Genomic DNA, 17,710 nt, shown 5'->3' with positions numbered 1-17,710 from the left:
TGAGAGAGAGAGAGAGATGGGGAAAATGGCATAAAGGCAAACCAATGTGAAAATGAATTATAGTATACTTTTTCTCCTTTTAAGTCAGTAGGCAGCATAATTAAGTACTTGTAAATAAATGGAAGAGTGGATTAAATCGTAACAAGTAAAATAATGAAAGTATAGCTCAAACTAACTTTACTAAAACTAGCTTAAAAGATCATTGCTGTGCTATTCTTTTCCTAGTCAATCTGGATTCTGCCAAAATTTTACCAACTTTACCAAGGACTTCCCTCTTAGAAAATTTAAGGAAGAAAAAGACTAGAAATCATAGGATGAAATTAAGCAAAGGATCCTGATGCAGTAATGTTTATTCTTCTAGAAAGTAAGGGATTGGTGATAAATGTGAGCTGTCTAAATCCTAGAGACAAGAGTACAGAGGTATTGGGGGTAAGATTTCTGGCACATACGGGTTCCAATAGAAAGTTAAGATCAATGTATTGAAGTTAATTTCCATAAACTGAATCTTCCAAATTTCTTCTACCAACATCCTTGTAATTGTTCTCTCTAACTTTATGAGATAACAAACATTCTTAAAGTTCTGGTAATTATTTTGATAAGGTGGGTTTATCCTTAGATGGGGGAAGATAGAACAGAATTAAATGGTGTGTCAGGGGGCTGGGGTTGTCACTCAGTAGGGTGCTTACCTAGCACGTGTGAGACACTGGGTTTGACCATGGCACCACATAAAAGTAAATAAATGAAATGAGGTATTGTGTCTATCTATGATTTAAAAAAATTTTTTTAAATGGTGTGTCAGAAGTTGTTTCTAGTTAAAAGAGAGAGATATTGTCAAAAAATTCATGACTGTATTAATGTAGGTGATTGGTATCCTATATAAATTTCACTTGTTAGCATATATGACTCATCTACTTATTAATTCTAGACCAGATTTATTTGTTTTTTTGGCAGGACAAATTTCATCTGTTTCAAAGAACTTTCACATAGAACAGTCAATTTCTTGGTCTCCCTGTCCTGGGCCAAGAATTTGGGGTCAGAGCAATACAATATTTGAAGTGGATTTTATGAGTTTGTCTATGTTTGTTTTGATATTCCAGGAGAACAAGGTGTGAACAAGGTGTGTCCTTTTGCAGACTTTCTGGTTTTTGAAAATAATCTTATTTGTTTATTTTTTCTTTTATATGTCATTATTGTCATAAATCACAAGTTTAAATAGATGCCCTTATATTTTTCTCTTTTTTAGAGTGAAAATATCCTATGGAAAAGGGGAAGAACTTGTTCAAGTAGACAAGAGTTTTAAATGACATCATCCACTTCTGTCCTCCCCCTTTGCACTGCATTTATTATTTTCCATGCAACAGGAAGTGCAAATCAGTTCTTGACTCTTGCTCAATTTATCCGCCTCTTCAGACTCTGGGGCATAGTGATCTCTAAGAGGTCCCTTGCACTAGAGCAGTGTTTTCAAAAAATGTACCAATTCAATGCAATCCCCTTCAAGATACCAATAACATCCTTCACAGAACTAGAAAAAACAGTCTTGAAATTCATATGGAAGAATAAAAGACTCAGGATAACCAAAGTTATTCTGAGAAATAAGAGCAATACTAGACACATCACAATTCCTGACTTCAAATTATACTAAAGAGCTGTAGTAACACAAACTGCATGGTATTGGCATAAAACCAGACACTCAGACCAATGGGATAGAACAAAGTGCACAGAGACAAATCCACACAGTTACCATTATCTAATCCTTGACAAAATTGCCAAAACATAAATCACTGGAGAAAAGACAGTCTTTTTAACAAATGGTGCTGGGAAAATTGGATATCCATATGCAGAAGGATGAAACTAAATCCTTATCTCTCATGCTGCACAAAAGTCAAATCAAAGTGGATCAAAGACCTAGGAACTGGAATAGAAACTGCAACTGCTAGAAGAAAACACATGGTTAAACTCCAATATATAGGCACAGGCATCAATTTCCTCAATAGTCTCCTAAAGCTCAGGACATAAAACCAAGAATTAATAAATGGGATGGCAACAAAATAAAAAGTTTTTGTAAAGCAAAAGAAACAATTAAGAGCTTGTTTCAGTTAAGGAAGAATCTACAGAATGGGAGAGAAATCTGTGCAATTACTCTTCTGACAGAAGATTAATATTCAGGCTATATAAAGAACTCAAAAGGCCGAAGATGTAGCTCCGTAGTAGAACACTTGCCTAGCTTATGCAAAGACCTGGATTTACTCCTCACTACCCCAAAAATAATTTTGAAAAAGAACTCAAAAAACTTAATATACACACCTCAAAAAAAAAAGACCCAATAAATGGGCATACGAACTAAACAGATATTTTTCAAAAGAAGAAATGACCAACAAATATATGAAAAAACACTCAACATCTTTAGTAATCAAGGAAATGCAAAGCAAAACTACCCAGATTTCATCTTACTCCAGTTAGAATGGCAATTATTAAGACTACAAAAACATAATAAATGCTGGCAGTAAGGGGCAGGGACAGACACTATTGGTAGAACTGAAGATTAGTACAACCACTATAGAGATCAATGTGAAGTCTAGAAATGGAACCACCATATTACCCAACTATACCACGTCTTGGTATTTACTCAAAAGAATGAAAATCAGCATTAAAATCAGTATATGAGAGTGACACATACATACTCATGTTTATAGCAGCACAATTCATAATAGCCAATTTATGGAACCAATACAGGTGTCCATCGACAGATGAATGGATAAAGGAAATGTGGTATGCACACACAATGGAGCCATAAGGAAGAATGAAATGATGTCATTTGAGGAGAAATGAAGGGAATTGGAAAATATCATGCTAAGTGAGGTAAGTCCAAACTCAGAAAGCCAAGAGTCTTAAATTTTCTCTCATTTGTGAAAACTAAAGAGAAAAAAAGGAAAGAAAAGAGGTCTCATGAAAACAGAAGAGACCAGTAGAGTAGAAAAGGAGGATCAGGAGAGGAAGGAGGGGAGTGAAAGAGGAGGTACAGGGGAATGAAACAGACCGATTTATGCTAGGCGCATGTATGAATGTACCACCACAAGTCCCACTGTTATGCATACTTATGATACACCAATACAAAACTTTAGAAGCTATTTTTTGGCAAATAATAATAAGTTTATATTTCTAGCATTTGTGATGATAGAGTGTGGGATGTAGCAAAATTTGGCTAGCAAGGAAGAGCCAATGCTGGAAATCCAGGAAGCAAGAAACTATGTCATAAAAGCACCCTATACATTGTCTGGTTGGTATTAATGGCTAATTTGGAGAAAATTTATATGTGATTAAAATACAACTACTAGATGTTTGAATTATTTTTAGAAAATTTATACAAGTATACAATCATCACCTCAATCCAGTTTTAGAGTACTTCCACTACTTCAAAAAATTCCCTTACATTACCAATTTGCAGTAAATTCCTCAGCCTCAAGCAGCTATTGATCCTCTTTTTCAGAACAGCCTTGAGCCTAGGATAATTTAACCTCACTCCTGAGATAGCACCTTTTTGAAGCCTGCATCCAGTGTTGGTGGGAACGTGAACTATCCACAGCCCTGTGGGACTAACCCTCTAATGTTCCCTTCCTTGGTTACTTCTTCAGTCTTGGTAGTTTGTTGCACTTAGCCTAAAATTAAAGAGAGACTCTGCAAATCTCTGAGACCCTCTCTGTGTAGTTCTCTCTTCTCTGATACTAAGCCTATAAATTTTAGTTGCTCTGCCCTCCCAAACTTCCAACTTTGTGTCCTCAACCCAGGAGAATCTAGGACTTTGCCTGTGTTCCCCCTGCTTGCAATGTGGCCAGTGAGCTGGGGTCCTCAGAGGCCTCTCACCTCACCCAATCCCTTTTTTCAGGGATCACTGACTTGTACTGCCTATTGTCTAATGTCTGAAAATCATTGTCTCACATATTTTTTTTGTCCAGTTTCCTAGCTGTTTAATGTGGGAAGGTAAATCTAGTCTTTGTTATTCCATTATGACTCAAAGTAAAATTTTAGTTTGAAGAGTATTTTCCTATTATTCCCAAATACCATCTATCTGTGACCAGTTTTGTATAATACTATGATTTCTCAATGACTCAGTGATGTATTAAACCAATTGTGAACTCGGACATGGCAAATACAGACTTAGGTGTACATCTATATTTAAAAAGAGTAAAAGTGATAATGGATCTGTGAAAACCTCTACATTTTGCTATGGTCTATAATATTTGCCATATTATGTCAATCTAGTGATAATCTATGCTTTCCAATTATATGTACTCAAACATTATCTTGAATTTCATGTAGAACAGGGAGTCAAATGATTAATTTGCTTTTTTGTGGGGGAAGTGCTGGAGAATGAACCCGTGCCTTGTGTATGTTAAGAACGTGCTTTATCACAGAGGTTTACCACCAGCCTGATTCATTAGTTTTAACTTTTAAAAATAAATGAATTTATTTTGTAACTTCGTGTATGACCTGGTGAGTATGCTTAGTAGAGAGGAGATAAATGGCAGTGACAGAATGGTGGAAGTGCTGTGTGGGACAACCCACATCCTCCATAAGGTACTTAGAGTGCTTTCACTCAGACCATTGTTTCGTATGTTATTCATACTTGTAAATGACATTTATAGAATGATAATGGTGAGTTCCAGAGGAAAACATCATGTGTAATCTTTGAAAAGCTCATAAAAAGATGTCACTGAATGAGCCTCATGTAGGACAAATGTTAGGGTGGCCTCAGAAATAGCCTATGTTGACAAATCCTCTGTGGCACATGGTAGACTACAAAGATCACAATGAACCTCTTGATCATGTAAAACTCGTTGTTATATATGAAGACTTTTGTGTCACATGGATATGTGAATTCCCTTTTGACAAATCAAAATATATTTGACATATTATTTTCCTCCTATAAAGCTACAGAAGTGTACCTATGCAGTTGCGTTATTACCTAGTATTTGCTTTACAATAAAGAAAAACAAGCATATTTGTCAAGGAATAGGTGTATGTGCTTGCTATTAGTCAAGAGAGTAGCAAACAGCAGTGGCCTGCTGCCATGGAAACAACCTGGTGTCCTAGCAACAAGCATATTCATTTGCCTGGCTGCCTTGTGGAGTTCTGTCAACACAGGTAAAGGGCTTATCCATAGAACCCGAGTGACAGACTTTCCACTTCAGAATAAAGCTGCGCTCACTTAGGTCAATCTAGAGGCAGAAGAGAAAGCAAATTATTCTGCCAGTCTGCCAGTGATTTGGGATTCAAAGGACAGCAATATCAGAGTTAAATTTATTCATATCTACTCTTCATTCAGATATGCCAGAAATAGGTCTTTTTCTGTATTTGTTGGCTCTCCTAAAGGAAGGATAAAAAATTCAGTGGCAGTGGCTAATGCCATGACCTATGACTCTGTTCCAGTACCCTTCTTTGGATTAAGAAGTGTAGTATTTTCCCGAAACTTCACTTGACCCTTCCCTGTATATTTTAAGCCACAAAGACTATGGGGAAGCAGGAAGGACATATCCTGGTGGGAAGGATTGAGACAATTTTTTTTTTAAGTAGTTCTGCGGTTGAACTCAGGACCTTACTCATGCTAGGTAGGTGCTCTTCCACTGAACTATATCCCCAGCTCAAGATTTTTGATCTGAAAAATGTTCAAAATATCTCATGAGACCCAGAGGAAATTTCAAATTATTGGAACCTAGTTTGGAAGATCAAACATCCTGCACTGTTATAGCACCCAGAGAAAAATTTCTGAGTTCCGAATAGAAACTTTTTTTTTTTCCCAGATAATTGCATTTATTCAGAAGTAAGTCACTGTGAAATGGTTATTGCCTAGGTTTACATCAAGAGCAGGGTAGATGAGTACAAATAATTTAAAATACAAGTAGAAACCAACTAAACACAAAAAAATCACAACTACAAAAAAATCCATGTGAAAAGGTCAAAGTAATATTACAATCTCTGTGAGACTTGCACATTCTCAGGATATGAAATATACATTTCAAACATACAGCTCACAGCCAGATGTGATAGCAAACCTGCAATCACAGCTACTCACAAGGTTGAGGCAGGGGAATCAAGTTTGAGGCCAGTCTGGGCAACACAGTGAGAGACCCTCTCTGAAAACAAAAAGTAAAAAGGGCTGAGGTGTAGCTCAGTGGCAGAACCCTTGCCTAGCCTGCGGGAAGAATTAGGCTCATTCCCAATTAGCTAAAAGAAAGGTAAAAATCTATTCAAAAGATCAGAATTGTGGAAGCCCCTGATGTGTTTTGTATGCCCGGGATGGATATGACTTTGATGCACAAGTACGTGAAGGCCCCTCCAACTCCAGCACGTGACAGTTTGATTGCTCCAAAAGTGCCTATGAGGGGCATGTGCATAAGCAGACTCCAGGGTGATCGTACCTAGTGCACTGCTGAGCTGCTTTGCCAGCACACGTGTACAGCCTGATCTTTTTTTTTTTTGCTGATTTTAAATCCTTTAAATTTTTTAAAATTTATTTTTATTGTAAACAAATGGGATGCATGTTGTTTCAGATTGTACATGGAGTAACAGCATACCATTTGCATATTCATATATTTACATAGAGTAATGATGTTTGATTCATTCCATTATTTTTTCCTTCCCCCCCACCAATACCACCTCTCTTTTCCCACTATACAGTCCCTCCTTCCTCCATTCTTGTCCCCCTCCCACACCCCATTAAGTGTCATCATCCGCTTATCAGTGAGATCATTCCTCTTTTGGATTTTTGAGATTGGCTTATCTCACTTAACATGATATTCTCCAATTTCATCCATTTGCCTGCAAATGCCATAATTTTATCATTCTTTATGGCTGAGTAATATTCCATTGTATGTATATACCACAGTTTCTTTATCCATTCATCAATTGAAGGGCATCTAGGTTGGTTCCATAGTCTGGCTATTGTGAATTGAGCAGCTATGAACATTGATGTGGCTGTATCTCTGTAGTGTGCTGATCTTAAGTCCTTTGGGTATAGGCCGAGGAGTGGGATAGCTGGGTCAAATGGTAGGTCCATTCCAAGTTTTCTAAGGCATCTCCACACTGCTTTCCAGAGTGGCTGAACTAATTTGCAGTCCCACCAGCAATGTATGAGTGTACCTTTTTCCCCACATTCTCTCCAACACCTATTGTTGCTTGTATTCTTGATAATTGCCATTCTAATTGGGGTGAGATGGAATCTTAGGGTAGTTTTGATTTGCATTTCTCTTATTACTAAAGATGGTGAACATTTTTTCATATATCTGTTGATTGCTTGTAGATCTTCTGTGAAGTGTCTGTTCACAGATGGTGAACATTTTTTCATATATCTGTTGATTGCTTGTAGATCTTCTGTGAAGTGTCTGTTCATATCCTTAGCCCATTTGTTGATTGGGTTATTTGTATTCTTGGGGTAGAGTTTTTTGAGTTCTTTATAGATTCTGGAAATTAGTGCTCTATCTGAAGTATGAGAGGCAAAGATATTCTCCCACTCTGTAGGCTCTCTCTTCACATTGCTGATAGTTTCCTTTGCTGAGAGAAAGCTTTTTAGTTTGAATCTATCCCAGTTATTGATTCTTGCTTTTATTTCTTGTGCTATGGGAGTCATGTTAAGGAAGTCTGATCCTAAGCCAACAAGTTGAAGACTTGGACCTACTTTTTCTTCTATAAAATGCAGGGTCTCTGGTCTGATTTCAAGGTCATTGATCCATTGTGAGTTGATTTTTGTGCAGGGTGAGAGATAGGGGTTTAGTTTCATTCTGTTGCATATGGATTTCCAGTTTTCCCAGCAGCATTTGTTGAAGAGGCTATCTTTTCTCCATTGCATATTTTTGGCATCTTTGTCTAGTATTAGAAAATTGCATTTATTTGGGTTTGTGACCGTGTCCTCTATTCTGTACCATTGATCTACCTGTCTATTTTGGTGCCAATACCATGCTGTTTTTGTTACTATTGCTTTGTAGTATAGTTGAAGGTCTGGTATTGCGATACCCCCTGTTTCATTCTTCCTGCTAAGGATTGCTTTAGCTATTCTGGGTTTCTTATTCTTCCAGATGAATTTCATGATTGCTTGCTCTATTTCTGTGAGGTACGTCATTGGGATTTTAATTGGAATTGCATTGAATCTGTATCCCACTTTTGGTAGTATGGCCATTTTGACAATATTAATTCTGCCTATCCAAGAACATGGGAGATCTTTCCATCTTCTAAGGTCTTCCTTAATTTCTTTCTTCAGTGTTTTGTAGTTTTCATTGTAGAGATCTTTTACCTCTTTGGTTAGATTGATTCCCAAGTATTTTATTTTTTTTTTTGAGGCTATTGCAAATGGAGTTGTTTTCCTCATTTCCCTTTCAGCTGTTTCATCGCTTGCATATAAAAATGCTTTAGATTTATGCATGTTGATTTTATAGCCTGCTATTTTGCTGAATTCATTGATGAGGTCTAGAAGTATTCTGGAGGAGGTTTTTGGATCCTCTAAATATAGAATCATGTCATCAGCAAATAGTGACAGCTTAAGTTCCTCTTTTCCTATTCATATCCCTTTAATTTCTTTAGTCTGCCTAATTGCTCTGGCTAGAGTTTCAAGGACAATGTTGAATAGAAGTGGTGAAAGAGGACATCCCTGTCTTGTTCCCATTTTTAAAGGGAATAGTTTCAGTTTTTCTCCATTAAGAATGATGTTGGCCATGGGCTTAGCATAAATAGCCTTTACAATGTTCAGGTATGTTCCTACTATCCCTATTTTTTCTAGTGTTTTCAGCATGAAGGGGTGTTGTATTTTGTGGAAAGTTTTTTCTGCATCAATTGAAAGAACCATATGATTCTTATCCTTAAGTCTATTGACATGATGGATTACATTTATTGATTTATGGATGTTAAACCATCCTTGCATTCCAGGGATGAATCCCACTTGATCGTGGTGCACGATTTTCTTAATATGTTTTTGGATACGGTTTGCCAATATTTTGTTAAGGATCTTTGCATCTATATTCATCAAGGATATTGGTCTAGAATTTTCTTTCCTTGATGTGTCTTTTCCTGGTTTGGGTATGAGGGTGATATTAGCTTCATAGAATGAGTTCGGAAGGGTACCCTCCTTTTCTATTTCCTGGAATACTTTGAGAAGTATTGGAATGAGTTCTTCTTGGAAGGTCTTGTAGAACTCGGCTAAGAATCTGTCTGGTCCTGGGCTTTTCTTGGATGGTAGATTTTTAATGGCTTCTTCTATTTCATTGCTTGATATTGATCTGTTTAAATTGTGTATGTCCTCCTGGTTCAGTTTGGGAGGAGCATATGTCTCTAGAAATTTGTCAATGTCTTCAGTACTTTCTATTTTGTTGGAATACAGATTTTCAAAGTAGCTTCTCATTATGTTCTGTATCTCAGTGGTGTCTGTTGTGATATTTCCTTTTGCATCATGTATTTTAGTAATTTGAGTCTTCTCTTTCCTTCTCTTTGTTAGTGTGGCTAAGGGTTTGTCTATTTTGTTTACTTTCTCAAAGAACCAACTTTTTGTTATGTCAATTTTTTGAATAGTTTCTTTTGTTTCAATTTCATTGATTTCAGCTCTGATTTTAATTATTTCCTGTCTTCTACTACTTTTGCTGTTATTCTGTTCTTCTTTTTCTAGGGCTTTGAGTTGTAATGTTAGGTCATTTAATTGTTGACTTTTCATTCTTTTCTGGAATGCGCTCCATGCAATGAATTTTCCTCTTAGTACCGCTTTCATAGTGTCCCAGAGATTTTGATATGTTGTATCATCATTCTCATTGACCTCTAAGAATTTTTTTATCTCCTCCCTGATATTTTTTGTTATCCATATTTCATTCAATAGCATATTGTTTAGTCTCCAAGTCTTGGAGTAATTTCCTTTTTTTACTTTGTCATTGATTTCTACTCTCAGTCCATTATGATCTGATAGAACACAAGGCAGTATCTCTACTTTTTTGCATTTCCTAAGGGCTGCTTTGTGGCATAACATATGGTCCATTTTCGAGAAAGTTCCATGTGCTGCTGAGAAGAAAGTGTATCCACTCATTGATGGATGGAATATTCTATATATGTCTATTAAGTCTAGGTTATTGATTGTGTTATTGAGTTCTATGGTTTCTTTGGTTAGTTTTTGTTTGGAAGATCTATCTAGTGATGACAGTGGTGCATTAGAGTTGCCCAGAATTATTGTGTTGTGGTCTATGTGATTCCTGAAATTGAGAAGGATTTGTTTGATGTACAGGGATGCACCATTGTTTGGGGCATAAATTTTTACTATCGTTATGTCTTCCTGATTTATGGTTCCCTTAAGCAGTATGAAATGTCCTTCTTTATCCCTTCTGACTAACTTTGGCTTGAAGTCCACTTTATCTGATATAAGGATGGAGTCCCCCACTTTTTTACTGAGTCCATGTGCGTCGTAGGTTTGTTCCCATCCTTTCACCTTTAGTCTGTGGATGTCTTTTTCCATGAGTCTCTTGCAGGCAGCATATTGTTGGGTCTTTCTTTTTAATCCATTCTGCCAGTCTGTGTCTTTTGATTGATGAGTTTAGGCCATTAACGTTCAGGGTTATGATTGAGATATGATTTGTATTCCCCGGCATTTGGGCTTATTTTTGGTTTTTAAGTTGGCTTGGTTTCTCCTTTGAGTGATTTTTCTCGAATGTAGTTCCTCCCTTTGCTGACCTCCATTGTTGTTTTTCATTTCCTCCTCATGGAATATTTTGTTGAGAACATTCTGTAGTGCAGGCTTTCTATTTGTAAATTCTTTTAACTTTTGTTTATCATGGAAGGATTTTATTTCATCTTCAAATCTGAACGTTAGTTTTGCTGGGTATAGGATTCTTGGTTGGCAACTATGTTCTTTCAGAGCTTGAAATATGTTGTTCCAGGCCCTTCTAGCTTTTAGAGTCTGGGTTGAGAAGTCGGTCACTATCCGTATTGGTCTCCCCCTATATGTAATATGATACTTTTCTCTCATGGCCTTCAAAATCCTATCTTTATTTTGAATGTTAGGCATTTTCATTATAATGTGCCTTGGTGTGGATCTGTTGTGATTCTGTGCATTTGGTGTTCTGTAAGCCTCTTGTATTTGATTTTCCATTTCATTCTTCAGGTTTTGGAAATTTTCTGATATTATTTCATTGAATAGGTTGTCCATTTCTTTGTTTTGTATCTCTGTGCCTTCCTCAATCCCAATACTTCTTAAATTTGGTCTTTTCATGATGTCCCATAGTTCTTGGAGATTCTGTTCATGGTTTCTTACCATCTTCTCTGTTTGGGCGACTTTATTTTCAAGATTAAATATTTTGTCTTCATTGTCTGAGGTTCTGTCTTCCAAGTGGTCTAGTCTTTTGGTGATGCTTTCCATTGAGTTTTTTATTTGGTTTATTGTCTCCTTCATTTAAAGGATTTCCATTTGTTTTTTTTTGTTTTTTTTTTTTGTTTTTTTTGAGAATCTCTATCTTTTTGTTGAAATGATCTTTTGCTTCCTGCAGTTGCTCTTTCAGCTATTATTATTCAGTATTATCATTCATTGCCTGCATTTGCTCTCTTATCACATCCTTTGCTTCACGAATCATCTTAATCATGTATAATCTGAAGTCCTTTTCTGACACTTCTTCTAACATACTGTCATTGGATTCTATTACTCTAGAATCTAGATTTGTTTGGATCATTTTCTTCCCTTGTTTTTTCATGTTGTTCATGTATCTTCCCCTCTAGCAGTGCAGATCTGGGGTATTGCAGATTTCCCCCTATAGGCTTATAGTGGCCCTATAGGTTTCCAAAACCCTTTCTTTAAGGGGAGATCAATATTAGCAATGCCCAAATCAGACACTATGCAATCCTAGACCAAATAGCCCCTATGGGGACAATAACAAAATTGTCATAATAAACAAAATGTGTTCAAATGTTATCTTCGGTAAAATAAACAGGTTTACAATAATGTCTGCAGTTTCTAATGGAGGACAAAGAGGATGCAGAGGGATGAAGAATATGGCTGTTAATGGGATAATAAAAGAATATACAGAAGTTCTAGAAAATAGAAAGTGTGAGAGTGTAATCAAAAGAAATCAGATGTTAGCATGCAAAAAAGGGAGAAAGTGACTCTGAGGGAACAGGTAAACAGAAGGAAAAGAAAGCAAGAAAAGTAAAGAAATAAAAACTTAAATATTTTTTTAGAAAGGAGAAAAAAGAAAATCTACTGTATAACAGTCATATACTAATGAAACCTCCCAGTGTTCAGTAGCCTGATACATGAGAGGTACCTGACAATGAGCTTCAAGCCTCCAGCAGGCGTCTCAGGATGGGATTTGCCCCACCCAAAGATCGGAGCTACGGCTTCCAGGATTATCCATGATGGCTGCTCTGGCTTCCAAATGTGTTGGCAAATGGGAGCTGCAGCTCAGTGGTGGACGTGGTCAGCTGGAGGTCCTGGAGACAGGATGTAGTTGGTCCATCAGTGGACCTGGAGGTCGGGTGTGTTTGGTGTGGTTGTGGGATCCAGGAGGCTGGGTGCAATCAGTTGGTCTGGGTTCCCGGTGATAGGGCACAGTCAGTTGGTCTGGGGGTCCTGGCGGCAGGGAGCAGTCAGTTGATGTGAGGGCCCCAGAGGCAGGGAGTGATCAGTCAGGCTGAGGGATCCTGGAGACAGGACTCAATCAGTCCGGCCAGGGGTCCTACAGGGCCTGGCTGTTGTCTCAAAATGGCTGCAGCCACGTGTAATCAAACCTGCAGGTACTATAACAGTGAACTTCCAGGCAGCAGCAGGCAGCTGGTTCTCCACTGGCGGTCTGCGGTCAGTCTGCTGGCAGCTGTCGGTCGATCAGGAGGTGAACCTCGAGCGTTGGGTGATGGATAGGGGTAAGGCAGGCAAATGTCGGATGATAGATGCCTGACAGTGAGCAATCTACTCCCAAAAAAGGCGTTGATAAGCTGGCAGATTGCAGGTGATCACAGCAGACAAATGGGGTAAAGAGCAGGGGATCGATAAGCAGCAAAAACTGCCTCACCAAGAAACAGATATCCTCTGCTTGAATCCAGTGTTGCGGAGTGACAAGGAACACAGCCTCCCTCTAGACCGCCATCTTGGATCTCCGGATAGAAAATAGGACATGTACCCTGTCCTTGTTCAAAAAAGTTCCTTCCTCTTTCTATACTCCTTTTTTCCATTTTTCCACATTTATTTAATATACACTAGGAACTAGTTTAAGCATAGTGAACCACTATTTTTTTTTTTTCCTAAAATTTGAGAGATACACAAAATCAGCAAGTACCTACAAGCAAATGCTGATTTTCAGTTCAGGGATGATATGTTCAGTATTAAATCAAATATGAAATCCGGATTAATTGGGAATTTCAGTGTTGCCATTTAGGGGGATTAAATGTTATATTTAACTTTTCAATGCATTCTCAAGAAAATTTATTCTAAAACGGATTTTCTTTTCTGAAAGAGAACCTATCTTGAAAGTAGAAAACAGAGTACATTGAATATGAATATTTTTCTTCTGCTCTGTGTATGCAGCCATATACAGACACACCCATATATAGTACATAAATAATTGTAATGATTGAATTTTAAAAATTGAATACCGAAGTCAAACTTCTAATCCTGTAACACCTTTATTAGTAATCATAACTTAGTAAGTCTTATAAACATACACAAAATGTTTAAAAGGTTTTCCTAAGTAAATCACTAGAAGACCTACCCACCAACACACAAAACCACTTTTTTTTTTACACACGTAAAATAAGACATTTATTATGTTAAGAACAGATTTTATTCTCCATTTTCCCCAACACTAAAATAGCACATGGCATAGTAATGTAGCACACAATATAAATTGATATATGCAATCAGTTATCCCCCAAATAGCTGTTTTAAGTCTTGCTTTGGGAGTCCTTAAAAACTTACACTTTTAAATGACCTTTATTAATAAAATCATCAATGAACAACAAAACGGGTCACTTCAGAAAAATCTTAGTGTAAAAGACCTCAACTCTTAGGACTTTTGTAAAGGAGATTCTTGATTTGCCTCTCTACATCTGAGCCAGAGCAGAGAGTCTCCAGTTCCTTTTCATTTAGGGTAACACTGCTAGGGTTCCTAGTTTGAGATGATTAAATTTAATATTGCAACTTTCACCATAGGGCCTCCATTTAAACAGCACTTCAAGTGGAAGGAGTGTGAGAAATCAAATTTTGCTGCAGACCAGAATTATTCTATGAGATGCAGAAATGGCAACAGCTTGCCATGAGCTCAGCAAGGTTTAATAAAAATATAGTGGGTAGACTTTACAAATATTCACTTTCAGGAGGTGATCAGAGACAAGCTAAGGAGACAAGACAATGTCTGGGACAATAGCCCTTTGGAATGGGTAGAGATCTCAAGATACATAGAGTATTTCATGTTAAATCACCATATGCTCATCTGATATTAAACTGGATATATAAATAATCACCCGAAAGGGTTTCCCAATTCTAAGTATCTTTTAAGCACAATTTAAAACATGCTAAAAAATTTTCTTCTGCATCCATCAGCTTTTGGTGAGTGAACTCAGTTTATTCTCTACCTGGTCACACAAACCAAAACAGGATCTGAGTGGCTAAGCTGTCTGCATCCAGACTTAATGGGAAAGAAATCATCCTAAGTCAACTTGTAAAATTAATCTACTATTTTTATTATTCTGCTTGTACCTTAACTATGGCATATGGGATCTGCTAACTGAAAAGGCTGTAGAGCCAGTAACCCCAGTGTTATCTGCAGACCATTTGAGGTACTTTTTACACATGAAAGCATTTTCTTATATTCTGTTGTTTGTTCTGAAAACATGGGCTTTAAATGGTCAAGGAAAACACATCTTGTCTCGTCCTCTAGGAGTACTTCAGGACTGGAGTGCAGTGTTGCAGGCAGCACAGAATGCAGGCAAGACAGTTCCGACTCAGAGCCTACTCCCTCGTGAGGAGCACTTGGTGGTTCACCCTTAAAAACTCCCATTTCCCACAGTTTTGGATGGACTGGCTGTCCTGACACCCAAGGCTCTCTTTTGGGGCACTGTCCTTTGTGGTTGTCTATGGCTCTGGGCCCACTTCTTAGCCAGTCCCTCCCCAGAGCTTCCCTGACACGGAGGAACACCCCAGCAAGATGCTCTTCTGCAGAAGCAGAGAACAGACCCATGGCCTTGGTCGGAGCAGCTGCAGGAGCTGAATTTCTTCCCATTGATTTCTTCAAATATGGAAGCTCTTTGTTGCCATTTTGAAGCAAAAGACCAGTGTCACTCAGATCGTTTTTCCTTTCCAATGATAACACCTTATTCTGTGAATTTCCATTTACGTCAGCCGCAAACTTATCCATCCAGAAAGGTACATCTGCTGGGCAAGGGCTCCCCTTCTGCGTTCTTTCCTTAAGGCTACATAATTGTTTATCCCAGTCATCTCCTCCCTCTCCCTTTGCTTTTGTCAGGCAGGTGCTGAGGATCCCTCCTCCGTCCCTCATGCTTTGTGTTCTTTGATGCAGTGAGCCTGGGGTGACACCTTTTTCAATCAGGGAAGGGCCTTCAGTGGATCTCAATATGAACCTGCAGGCGCACGTTGAGCATCATGGAAGCCACGATGTAGAGGTAGGGGAAGTTGATGCGCAGTCGCCAGGCCAGGTCGAAGAAGATAAGCAGTGTGCGGGTCAACCCCTTGCAGAAGACCCCATAGGAGCGGGCGGCGGCCGAGCGCGAGAGCCGGACAGCCAGGCCCGACAGAGCCGCCGCCATATAGAGACCGGCGCTCCCACTGCCCGCCCGCCCGCGGGCGCGTCGTCCTGGGCCTCCGCCCCGGCCGCTGGCCTGCGCACGGCGCGCTCAGGGAACCAGGGAGGCGGCGGTAAGGCCGGCGGGCGGGCGGGCCACTGGGGAGCCGAGTCCGCGCGTCACGCTCAGGAAGCGCCTCCGCGAGCCGCCGCCTGGTCCCGGCCCGGCCCCGCGGCCTCACAAAACCACTTTAATAGTGAATCTCAGCTCTTTATTTCTTCTTTCTTTCTTTCTTTCTTTTTTTTTTTTTTTTTTTTTTTTTTTTTTTTTTTTTGTTTGTTTGTTTGTTTGTTTGAGTACCATGGATCAAACCCAGGGCCTTGCACGTGTTAGACAAGCATTCTACCACTGAGCTACATCCTTAGCCCTTCTTACTCTCATTTCTAAAAAAAAAAAAAAAATGTAGGTTTTCATATTGACTCAAAAATCTCAAAATAATGATATATAAATTATTTTATAGCAAATTATTATTTAAAGACAAAGTTTGTTTATGACAAACTATAAAATTAATTTAAAAGTTCAAGTTTTGCCTAAAAAGTGTTTTTGGTAATTCAGGAGATAATTGCTATAACAAAGATGATTTGAGTAATTATTGTTATTATTACAAAGCAGGGTGGTGTTGTTATTGTTGTTGTTGTACCAGGGATTGAACCCAGGGTCGCTTAACCACTGAGCCACATCCCTAGCTCTTTTCTTCAAATTTAGTTTTTTACTTTAAGACAGGGTCTTGATAATTGTTTAGGAACTTGCTAAGTTTCTGAGGCTGGCTTTGAACTTGCAATCCTCATGCCTCAGCCTCCTGAGTCACTGGGATTAGAGGTATGTACTACCCAAAAAGCAGGTTTTTGAATGAACTATTACACAGAAGGTTATTTCCTATCCCCAAGTTGATGACCAACTCAGAGATTAAAACTAAAGAAAATTATATTACATTTCAGTGGATTCATCTTAGTTAATTAGTAAAAGGAAAGGACAAAAAGGACACTTTTCCGGGAATATAATTGACAAGGAATGCATGATTGTATAATTCATGTTTTAACACAGAATAAACTTGTAATCACAGAGTCCATAGGGATAGGGGCAGAGAGTCTTGAAAAAGGCTTTCTTTTGCTATGACTACAGAGAAGTTATACATGTGTATATTGTTGATAACTTGAATACCCAAATATATAGTATTTTAAGTCATGTTTTAATTAAGTATACACAGCAAACTCAGTAGTTATGTCAACTTCTATTTTGGTAACACGTTTAAAGCAGATTATAAATCTCTTAGCAACAATGTAGCCACAGTCCTTGGAAAAAAAGTTTCTCTTCAGTAGTTGGTTCTGAAAGACAATATATTTCAGGAAATGAAGTTTAATACCAAAGAGATTTTATTTTTGGGCAAATTTTGTGAATTTTGATTTGCAGTGTATTTCTTAAAAATGTATTTAATTTTCCAAAGTACAGTCTCTTGAAGGTTAAGCATAAGGTTTAGAAAAGTTTTAAAGTTCTCCTAAAGATTTCCTAAGAGCTCTCATCTCTCTTGCTCATTTTACTTCTGCTTCTCTGTGGTCACTAGTACTGTGCAGGAAGCAATTTTGCAAGCATTTCTATGGCTGTGAGCCATGTGTGAGTCCATTAGATTGCCTATTTTTCAAATCTAAGAGTTTACAGAAAGGACTAACCCCTTCTCTCACACTGCATCAGGCTTGGATTCTGCCCTTTTGAGGAAGAATACATTAGAGCAAAAGAAGGGGGGGAAATGCATTTCAATGAGATCGGTGCAGAAAATATCAAACTCCTCTCTCTTCTCCTTTTAAAAATGCTACACAAACTCCTCCTGAGATCTATTTCAAACACACATGCAATGCTCAGATAACAGCAATTCTGTAGTTAAATAGGGTCCAACAGACCCCCCCTCCTT

The 17,710-nt window shown here is 38.1% G+C and overlaps 2 protein-coding genes across 2 annotated transcripts; both read right to left on the bottom strand.

Moving 5' to 3' along the window:
* Positions 1-13,781: 13,781 nt before the first annotated feature.
* LOC306642919 (protein FAM220A-like) lies at positions 13,782-15,500 on the bottom strand (the record flags this gene model as incomplete). The annotated part of the gene is made up of 1 exon (XM_079108731.1): positions 13,782-15,500. One exon carries the CDS (start codon positions 15,498-15,500, stop codon positions 14,703-14,705), a length of 798 nt encoding a protein of 265 aa, XP_078964857.1. The 3' UTR covers positions 13,782-14,702.
* Positions 15,501-15,561: 61 nt separating this feature from the next.
* On the bottom strand, positions 15,562-15,822 carry LOC306642920 (small integral membrane protein 10-like protein 3; the record flags this gene model as incomplete). Its single annotated transcript, XM_079108732.1, has 1 exon — positions 15,562-15,822. The coding sequence occupies exon 1, from the start codon at positions 15,766-15,768 to the stop codon at positions 15,562-15,564; it is 207 nt and encodes a 68-aa protein (XP_078964858.1). The 5' UTR covers positions 15,769-15,822.
* Positions 15,823-17,710: the final 1,888 nt, after the last annotated feature.

This window comes from Sciurus vulgaris, assembly GCF_902686455.1.
Source record: "Sciurus vulgaris genome assembly, chromosome: 13".
NCBI classification, from domain to species: domain Eukaryota; kingdom Metazoa; phylum Chordata; class Mammalia; order Rodentia; family Sciuridae; genus Sciurus; species Sciurus vulgaris.
The sequence above is the reverse complement of the archived record's forward strand: the minus strand, read 5'-3'. Positions and strand labels throughout refer to the sequence as shown.